The 10,802-nt window shown below is 41.7% G+C and overlaps 2 protein-coding genes across 2 annotated transcripts; both read left to right on the forward strand.

Moving 5' to 3' along the window:
* The first annotated feature begins 1,215 nt into the window (after positions 1–1,215).
* Positions 1,216–6,229, forward strand: LOC112572457 (probable WRKY transcription factor protein 1). Its single transcript, XM_025252154.1, has 8 exons — positions 1,216–1,870; positions 3,559–3,723; positions 4,085–4,255; positions 4,448–4,543; positions 4,913–5,044; positions 5,297–5,433; positions 5,810–5,873; positions 6,088–6,229. Exons 1-7 carry the CDS (start codon positions 1,804–1,806, stop codon positions 5,852–5,854), a joined length of 813 nt encoding a protein of 270 aa, XP_025107939.1. The 5' UTR covers positions 1,216–1,803; the 3' UTR covers positions 5,855–5,873; positions 6,088–6,229.
* LOC112572465 lies at positions 6,094–10,313 on the forward strand. The gene is made up of 5 exons (XM_025252165.1): positions 6,094–6,287; positions 6,617–6,800; positions 7,100–7,337; positions 7,619–7,697; positions 8,150–10,313. The coding sequence occupies exons 1-4, from the start codon at positions 6,221–6,223 to the stop codon at positions 7,688–7,690; spliced, it is 561 nt and encodes a 186-aa protein (XP_025107950.1). The 5' UTR covers positions 6,094–6,220; the 3' UTR covers positions 7,691–7,697; positions 8,150–10,313.
* The last annotated feature ends 489 nt before the right edge of the window (positions 10,314–10,802 follow it).

Consider the following 10,802-nt stretch of genomic DNA (forward strand, 5'->3'; position numbering starts at 1 on the left):
TTATTCATCACTCAGAATGTCCTGCAGCAATACACCTTATGCGCAAGCAAGTTCAGCTCCAACGTTCATCGCCGCTATACTGTCGATGTCGGATGTTATGATCATGTCTTTGATATGCTGATAGTTACATTATTTTACGATTGTTGTGTTTATACCTGGTCGTAATTATTTATTGCTTTGAATAAATTTGCATTTTTGAGTGACCCTGTTTATCATACAGCTTTAGGCTATCGCAAGTATGTTTGTCAATGCACGGTGATGTTCGCTGTTATTCTTTTTCCCCTGCCTTCTCTCTCCGTTCTCTCTCTCTCTCTGTGTTCTGTCTCTATTTCTCTCTGTTTCTTCTTATCAGAAATGTTCCTGTGTATTTTAAATGCACGCGTGTGTTCGTAGTTCTTCGCATTTACGAGCGCATTTATATGCGTTTTGATGCGTGCATGTAGTTGTGCTTGATTTGGCACGCGCTTTGTGTACAAATGTCCGCATCTTTGTGCATTCTTGTGCTTATTTGCATAATGAGATGACGATCCTCATCAGTACCTTTCCCTGAGGAGAGAGCTCTTACAAATGAAAAACAATACGGCCCTTATACATCTCCGACTGCCTACTGATATATATCATATATACACTATGCACCTCTTTCCTACCGACCAGCTGACTCACCTGTGTGTGCGTGGGCAGGTGATTGTGTGTGTGTAAAGAGAGTTTGCTGTGTGCATGCTGAGTTTTCTTGTTGATTTTTTATGTTTGCATGTTTTCTCTGTCCTTCAGGATGTAAAAGAGTGGCAGTAGCGACATGTTTACATGTTTGTGGGCGTCGTTTTGCTTCATGTCTGTCATGTTACTTCTTAATAATGGGATGCTAGGACTGGGTGCCCCTGGCTGCGCGAATTTCGTAACTTCTCTTCCAAATTTATTCTCTTTTCTTTTCACCTCTGTGCAAAAAATACTGTGCAATATTTACTTTCAGAAAAACTCCCTTTGAACTGTCTGCAACATGGACATACCCGCACCAACATTTACACCAGTACCTAGTAATACACCCCCACATTGTGCACTAGTACCCTATGATACACCTCCACAATTACACCAGTACCTTGTAACACACACACACAAGTACACTAGTATCCTGTAACATGCTGCTACATTTACACCCATACCCAGTAACATTTTCCTAAATTTACACAGTCATCTTGTCGTGACGTATTGTTTCGTGTGTGTGCGCGCCCCCAAGCGTTCTTCTGTTTCTGCTCGCTGTGTGAGACTATACATCACACGTCACATGAGTGTCATTTAAAAGCTGATCCTTCTGACTCCAGTCCCACCCTCAATGCACGTTATCAGTTGCTGGCGCAGGGCCTCGCCTCCTTCACTACAGTATCCGGTGCTGCTATATAGTGCAATGCAGGCGAAAGGTCTGATTTCTTACATTGAACCGAGAGGACTGGCTAAGCGGGTGCTGCTACCCCGCCAGCGTCACTGCTCGCGCACGGTGTTATTGCCCTGCTCCACCCTTTTGCCCTACCCTTCTATCGCCGTCGTATTTGGAGTGACGTCACGCACCTTTGTCATGTAAAAAACGGCGATTTGAAAAGACTTCAAATTTGGAATGCTATATAAAAGGTGGTAGGCCCCATCATGGTTCCCCGGGTGGGACATGTTTTAGCAACTTGCAGTGGCATGGTGAGACTCATTTGACTGTGGCCTGCCCTGCTGATCACATGTGTTATGGATAGGTAGTTAGTATCTTAGACTGCTGCAGTGTACCCACGTGTGGATTAAAGGCTTGTGTGGATTACTTGGATGTCATTCTCTTCCATGTATCTGAGGATTATCATTATTTCTGCGCTTATTTCTTTGAGCCGTGCAGGTAGGTTTTATGTCTGAAAAATTCCCGAGTTTTTAATTAGTTGTTTTTTGTTTGGTTTTTGTTTGTTTTTGTTTGTTTTTTTTTTTTTTTTTTGTTTTGTTTTTTTTTTTTTTTTTTTTTTTTTGTTTTTTTTTTTTTTTAGTGTCCTATGTTTAAATGCTGAAAATTTTCTTCTTACGAAACATTTTTACGGACTAGTGTTTAACAACTCGTGTTCTTTATTTTAAACAGTAGTAATATATTTTTGTTTGTTGTCTGTTCTATCGTTACTCGCCACTTTCTCAGTTTTGCTGTGATAGAAGTACTCACAGTTTTATTTAAGTGGACAGTTTTATTATACTTGTGGTTTTATTATGGTACAAGCATAGTTTTCAGTTTGGTATGAGTATTGTTTTATTAATATACAGGTATAGTTTGATTATGAAATAAGTAAACATTTTCTAATTGAGGAAAAAAAGTCTTAACATTGTTACACATAGCGATCAACAATAGTGTTAAGCTTAAGTAGTTATGATAATTGTATAAGCAAACACAATGTTATAATTTAACCAAATTTTATTAACTTTAGAAGATTCAGATATAGCGAGTACTTTTATTGTTATGTCAAGCTGGTTTGAGAACTAGAAAGTAGGAGCGAGAAAGCAGGAGAGCAGGAAAGCAGGGTGGAGAAAGAGAAAAGACGGTGTAAGCAGTAAATCGCGATATGTCTCCTTCGTGAAATTATAATCATCAGACCCTCGTAGCTACACTAATTTTATTTCTTTTGCACACATTGAATTATCATTCAAAGCTCGCAAGCTAACCTCAAAGACAGTTGAAGCTCTCATGCTTTTGTTGCCCTGACAAGTGTATCTGTGTTGATTAATTAGCGCACGCACAACCATAATTATTCGCATTCTCTCCGCTACACTTTTCGTTGTCGAGAGTGATAACTACGGTATGCGAGTTAATATACTCAGCTGATATGCCACAAAAGTTAAGTTGCAAACAAGAGGTATGGAAACATACAGAGAGAGAAAGTAGGAGAGAGAGGTGTATCTCCATCCCCTCCTACACACACAAGCTTGCTAGCCTTGTAGGATTCCTATTCCCATTTCTATTCCGCACTTGAATGGCGGAGACAAGCCACTCGGCTTACATAAGAGCCACTCGTAGGTTTCTATCTCCCTTCCCCTCCCTCTCGCCTGCCAAGTGGAAATTACCATGGTGCCCACATGGACGTTTGGCCTCATAAAAAGGCAGACGACCAGGACAGGCAAGGGCGTTGTGCGAGAACAACAATTTATGAGAACAGTGCCGCATTGTCTCTGGCAACGGGAACGACGGTAGACCATGAGACGGCCTGTGACCTGACACTACAGGTACAATGGTGTCCTCATCTCCACCCTGCCTTTCACAGCCAGCTGCACCAGCTGCACCTCTGCTGTGTGGGAGGCAGACGTGCAACACCTTCGAGAAAATTGTTAACGTGGGATGGTTCTCGTCGTACAATTCTAGCCTGCAAGGGTGGCATTTAAGGTCTCAGGGGAAAGCTAATTGAGGACAATGTAACTAAAAGGATCATTATTTATTTGTTAGTTACCGATCTGACTCGCACCGGTCGCCAGTCGGAAACCATAGCATGTTTTGATTTGTATGCTAGCAAGTACTTCATTATAAACCTGACACTTTGTGGTTCTCATGGGCAGCGGCCGACACGACAGGATGGGAGATCATTAATGGAGACAAGCCCTGGGATGATAGGGGGAACACCGAGTCGCTCTTGTCGGAGGAGCACCTCCTGCCCTACAAGCCACAGCAAAAGAGTGACGTCAGAACGGTCATTGGTCGCCCCAAGCCTCAAGAACACTCCAGTACGAGATTTCTCAACCTCCTCTCTCTTTGAACATTTTTTCGCTTTAATTTTATGGGATTTTTATCGTTTTGTTCTTTCTTATCAGTTTTCTCAATATTGTCCCAAACTTAAAGCATAATTCTTTTCTTCCTTTTATCATTTGCTTCCCTTTACAATCACGATTCTCTTCCCTTCTCTTTTATCATCTACCCAGTTTTGTTAAAGCTGCTATTGTTGTATTAGAAACATCTTTTCTACTTGATAATTATTTGTCTCTGACATTGCTTAAAGATTAAAAGTCTCTTTCTGTCCTGTATATATGTTTATCGCTTTCGTTAAAGAAATCGAAAACAAAATTACATGAATGGATTTTCTTTCAGAAACAAATGCTCTACCCGTCAAGGAGGCCACCAAGACTGTCAGAGACATTAAAACACAAGAGATGAGTCACGGCACTCAGAGGCATCTGTTGCAGCTTGACCACGAAGGACTGGTCCAGTCTCAGTCATCGATACACATGCGACAATCAGTGCAATCCCCGGATGTAAAAGGTGAACAGCAACACTTTATTATCAATTTTAAGGGTTCGAAGTCTCAGAAGTCACCCACTGTAGAAAATGTACATGGTCCAACTAAGAACAGGATGAAGATGCTGCATATTAATCGAGTTAAACAACTCACCCACCCACTCACTCACGCATGATGACGATGATGATTAACAACTTCTCCATGCTTATTTTCAGTCAAATTATCAAGAGCCTGTAAAGAAAATGACGAAGATGACTGTCTATACGATGTTGAAGATTATGTGGCCAAGGCTGAAAATGAGGACGATGAAGGTAGGCATCCGCTTGCGTGTAAGTTGTCAAGCTATTAGTAGGAAAATGATAAGACTCGGATAACTGTTCGATGTTTGTAGGGGCTGATGTTTGAATGAAGAAAGAAATACATACAATGTTTGCTCAACTCTTGATGAGTACAGTGATCATTAAGAAGTCTGTGTGCGTTTTGAGGTTCTTAGTAAAACTACGTTTACGATTAAGTTTCTATAAAACTGAGTAAGCAGAAGTAAATGGTTCCAGAATCAGCAAAGATATGTCAATCCTCGTGTCAATCATTCTTTCAGCCAAATTTCAATCCATTCATCTAGAAATAAGTTATGCAAGCAACTTCTTTGTCGTAAACCATAAGTGATCTTTGTTCAATAGGTATCAATGCCCTGGATGAGATAATCGACAACGACGGTGATGATGACGATGGTGATGACGACGGTGATGATGACGTCAATGCCAACCATGTGTCGCGTCACAAGCGCCAAGCGACAGAAGGGTCTGGAACAGGTGAGTTGTGTTGACATGGTCTGGTGAAACAGAAAACAAACAGCTTCTCTGTCGCAGGCACGCACCTCTGCAATATCTTTCTGACTGTCGATGACATTGCAAGTGTAATCAAAAAGACTGTCGATGTCACATTGTATATGTCACACAAACAGTCGATGTCTGTGTCATTGACAGTCTGTGTGACAAGTGCAGAGACAAACGGCTCATTGTCCGTTGACTTTTGCATTACTTTGGTGATTATTTTGTTGCCAGATTTGCTGTACAATCCCGATGAAGAACACGCACTAAAGGGCACGTACGAGTTCTCCCCATCCACAGAGTTGTCAGTGACGTACAATGGGTCAAACACCGAGCTGACCAGCGCAGAAGTGCAGATGGTGAAGGAAGCGGTAAGAATATGAACAATTTCTTTTATTGTAGGCTAAAAATAAAATAAAATGCAGACAGTGAGATTACCCATCTCTGTGGTGAGAATGCTTTTAGCGATAGGCGAGCCATTCGAACGCTAATATTTGATCAGTTGAGAGCGCTAGTCCGCGGTGATTGAAGACAGGACTCAGCACGGTACATCAGACCCTCCAATAGTTTACTTATTAGTAACTACTGCAAATGCAGATTTTTTTTGTTTGTTTCTTTGTATGAATGTTTGTAGACGTGCGAGATAAGGGAGAGAGGAGTTATCATTACCTTCGTGTCGCATCTAGAAGCGGTATTCACTGTGATCGGTTCTTGCTTATACCAGCCTTGTTTTGATTTATGTTGCAGATAACAGCATCTTTTAACAGTACCCGGGCTTCCTTAAGGTTGTGATCAGAGGCACACGCATTGTGTGAGTTTTTACTATCAACTTGCATTTGCTTCATGATGTGTGTATCTGAATGTGATAGTAGTACTAGTGGAAATGTGTTTTTTCTGGTCCTTTTACATCATATCAGAACCACTCCAACCCATAGGACATTGCTAATGAGACCTGGTAGCTAGCTATATCATCTTGACACTTCACTGCGATGAAAATAACTTTTGGCAATTGAAATCTTTTGCAGTAACGGAAAACTGCTGGTGAACTTCACGCTTGTATTTGACGGACAGTCGGCAGCCAGCAGCACAAACAATCAGAGGGTTGAAGAAGCTGTCATCACCAGTCTCAACAAAACCAGCATTCCAAACTTTTACAAAATGACGATTTTTGGACAGCCAATAGACGCTGCATCTTTTCTGACACAAGAAGATTTCTTGCATCGCCGTAAGCAACTCTGATCTTCTTTATTCCCCCTCCACCCTAAGAAACTAGTTACATTTAGAAACGTTACAAAGGGTTACAGATAAAGCCGTTACAAAGACTAGTTACATTTAAAATAGTTATGCAGAGTTACGAGCACACGTGGGTAGCTACAAGACAAAGCAAGAAAGGAATTCACTCGGATGTTCTCGACCCTAGTTCGCAATATTTCTAGAATTGATTGAATTCACGCAAACTACCAAGCTGTTTATGAAATCCATGTAATGGTAGCTATTTTTCTGTTCGATTTCTTAAACAACCCACCTTAATTGTGTGTCTGTGTCTGTTTTCAGTGACCCTAATCTTCTACGATTACTGCAAGGCTGTCAAAGACCCCTGCGGGCCTGAGTACGATGACTCTACGTGCACCGGAAGTGGCTTCATGGCCGGCTACTGCAAACACAAGTGTGCGACCTATGGACCATGCAGCAACAACGCCGAGTGTGAGCTCGACAAGAATTACAAACCCTTTTGCAAGTGAGTAACACAGCAGGCCCAAGCAAAAACTTATTTCGTGCCAGTAATTCTCAATCGAGTATTCTTTGCAACACAAGAAAGTCTACTTGATTTTTTTTTTTTTTGCTTGATTGGGTTGTCTGCATGCTTGGGAGGTTTTTCTTTTTCGTGGGATTTTCGTTAAAAATTTTATACTAGGGACATAGATAAAATACCATGAACAAATCGGTCACTCGCAGAGCAGACAGTTTCAATGCCTTATCAATTTTGAATTAAAGTGAATGTGCGCTGTATTGAGAAATCATTGTCCTTTGTGACAGCTGCGGCCAGCGGTATGAAGGTCCGTTGTGTCAGTACAAGAAGGAGGCCAAGAAATCCCTTTCGGAGCCAGAGACGGTGGGCGTAGCTTTAGGCGCCGCGCTGGTGGGACTGGGTCTCCTGTCCTGCTGCATCTTCGTCTTCTTCTGTCGCAAGTCTAAGAAGAACGTCAAGTTCACCTACTACCAGGACGAGGAACAGTTGGACCGAACCAGCTCAGACCCCACCATCCCAGACTACGTAAGTATCCGAGATTAATAGGTTGTTCTGTTAGCTTTCTGTCAGTATCCAATCTCAAGAGTTTGTTTCGTTAATTATTCTGTAAGTATCCAGTCTCAAGAGGTTATGTTAGTTGTTCTGTTCGCTTGATAGCGGAGATACCTTCTTGGTTTTTCTGTTTGTACTACAGATGAAGCGTACAGACATTACAGACAACTCAACATTTGTTTTTCACTGTTTGTATATTTTTGAATGGGGCGGTCAAAGAGACAATGACTTGATGATATATATTTTTTTAACAGTACATCGACAGGCCGCAAGTGAGCAGAGAGCCTATACGTATATTCGAGCCGAACCTAGGATTTGAAGCTTGATATGATTGTAAGTATTTCTGTTCAGGGCAATATTTTGAATTCTCTCCCCTGCCTGTGTGTCGCTCTTCCTTTTTACACCACCCCACCCGCCGACACATGTACATATATATATCATGCACGCACAACAAAACTGAATACGCATTTCATGTGTGCAGTTATATTAGGAATATACATATAACTAGCCTACAAGTTACAAGCCTACACACATATAACTATGAATGTAAGCATATACATTAAAACTACAAATGTACAAACATTTTACATTACACATATACCTTTGAACACACATAACTGTGTAATTGTAGATATACACAAACACATAACTATAAATATACACACCTGTAAATGTACGCATATACCCTAACCCTAACCCATCCAGCATGAACAAAGCGCAAGCACAAAAACTTACAAATTAAAAAAAGATTTTGTGATTAAAAATTGTGTTCATTCTGATTTCAGGTTGATAATGTATTTCCGGGAACTTGCAATGGTTGGCTGATTATAGCCTTCACAAAGTCACTGCCTCCCGAGCCAAACCTGATGGTTGTTCTTCAATGCAAAGGAAGCACCTTTCGATTCGTTGTTTGGCTCCTTTTATAAGGGATGATACCTGGCAACTGCTTCAAGTGACTGCACCTGTCTGCATCCAAGGCACCTTGGATCATCACGATCTGACCTTTCTGTTGACAGTCGAAGCTGATGTACAGACTAGCTGCAACGATGAACACCTTTCGCCTCACCTGCCAGCAGATTTTCGACAGCAGATGACCCATCGGTCACTGTACACAGGTGTAACGGGACAAGAACGACTGCTTAGGTCAGAAAGAGCATCCCCCCGATACACACACCATTCCATGGGGGGCGGCTTAACGTGTGTCTTGGAAAGCAGACGCCACCTACAGCCTATGCTTGACCTCCCTTTCATTGTCAAAGAGAGAAAGTTGCTTTTGGACTCCTAAGTCATCTGCTCCGGACAGTACCCGCCGGGGCTAAGGTCACGAAAAATACAGACTGAGAGCGTAAATGACAGAGTTGTGCTTTACAGCGCTTTAGACCTAGTCTGAAAAACAACACTTTGTGTTCAAGATTTTTTTGTATCTCAACTATTTTAACAAAAACCAACAAGTTGATAGGTGGTTCACACTGCTTCCTGCTCTACAGATGCACGTCTCAGGAACTCGCTAAGACGGTTTATAATTCACTGTTAGTTAGAATGGGGCAAGCTTTCTGTCAGTGTCTAGCAGGTGGTTCAGTATTACCAAATGCAGATTTGCTCACCAGCATATAATTAGTGAGTTTGGCGCACGCTAGGAAACATTCGGGTGTATAACACAGGCCACAAAAGACCAGAATGTTCGTGTGAATAATTCCTCATTTCATAACGCCCAGAAATGCCTCGTATATTGTTGTCCTTGTCGAGCAATGAATGCTGATAATGTCTTTCATCACTCGGACACTGGCGAGATCGTGACAGTGCGGGTCGCTTGTTCACGCGCCAGTCGTCTAATTGTTTCATACTGTATACTGGCGGTGAAGTCCAAAGTGGCATGTTGCTAGCCTGTTCATCCTGTTCAAGGGTCTCTGTTTTGTATGCACTGTTGTTACTGCATTACGAATCTTGTCTCAATGTCTTCTCCTGCTTACAGCCGTGCATGGTCCTGTTTATAAATGACATTTTCTTCCAGGAGACATTATAACGGGTTAATTTTACTTTAACCGCTGTTATTATACAATGTTCCCACGTATGCAATGGTTTATGTAATATGGTTTATTATGGTGCTTATGACAAAAGAAACGAAGCCAAATGTTGAAACTTTCAGCCGTTAATATTATAACTATAGATACCATATATGTGATGGATATAATATTTAAGACTTACATAAGATTATTTTTATATTATTTAAGATAAGATTTTACACTGTGAGACTACTGCAGAAATCCTGATGCATCTTTTGTTATCTCTAGTAATCCACTTGACTTGATATTCGCTTTCATCTGTCGTGAGAATGCCGCTACAGAGGAACCTTGTTCACCAGACATTGCTACGTCACTCCAACTGTTCTAATCCGGGGCACTGCGAACGATTTTACCTTAAGATTAGAGAGCTGCATGGAGTGCCGTACATGTTCTTTCTTACAAGCCAATTTTGTGCTTAGAAACTTACACTTGTTGTGTTGTTGTCGTAGCCTACTCTCTGTCGAGGGCCTGTGTCAGCAATTTACCACTGTCTTTCAATGCAAACTTACTTGTTCTCCTCGTGCATGGCCGTCGGCTGATGGAGAAAGCTTTGTATAACTGATGTCAGTTCCTTCGTGCGAGAAACAAGTTGTGTCCGTGCTGTCAGCCAAAGTGACAGTCTCACCTGTCTTTAGCACACTTCCACGAGGTTATTATTTGTACAAAAAGCACATGTGTATACATATATATATATAATTTTATATAAGCAAAGATGGCGCTGGTCGCCACATATTGACTGACGGGGTGTAACGGTATTTTTTGGTGGCTAGCCCAACCTGTGATAGTTTAAGCTATTTAATCCCTTACTGCGGATTTCCAAAGCAAAAATCCAAAGAAAACGAAACAGAGTAATAAATATTGTAATAAAATAAAACTTCGTCTTGTGCATGACGTGTTACAGCTGGTGTGAGATATCTTGCTACTGATGTGGAACGTGCGATAGGTGTGTGGCTGAGGGAGGGGCTGCTGACATGTTGTGACTAAAGCTGATGCTTGTCCAGGAGTGGAGGCACCCCCTCTTACTAAAATAGTTTACAGGCATACCAACGATAACGATGCCAACAGGGACTGGCAGGAGTGGCGCCGGTGCAGTATGGTTCCCTTCACCGTGACGTATGAGGAGTATAGGAGGGAGTAGAACGTGCCAGACATTCTTGTCTCATACAACTCTTCTTCCTGTCTTTACGCCTCCCTCGAGTGACACATATCGTCCATTTGCCTACTTCATTAGTATTTTCGCAAGTACGCTAGCATACTGAGGTGACAGGCCTCAATCTATCAGTCGCCATTGTGATCAACGCTTCCGGCAAAATGCCCAAACCGTTGGGAAGGCGGGGAATGATACATTCTCGTTGGTAAAATAATTCACACACAA

Source organism: Pomacea canaliculata, linkage group LG1 (genome assembly GCF_003073045.1).
Source record: "Pomacea canaliculata isolate SZHN2017 linkage group LG1, ASM307304v1, whole genome shotgun sequence".
Lineage (NCBI taxonomy): Eukaryota > Metazoa > Mollusca > Gastropoda > Architaenioglossa > Ampullariidae > Pomacea > Pomacea canaliculata.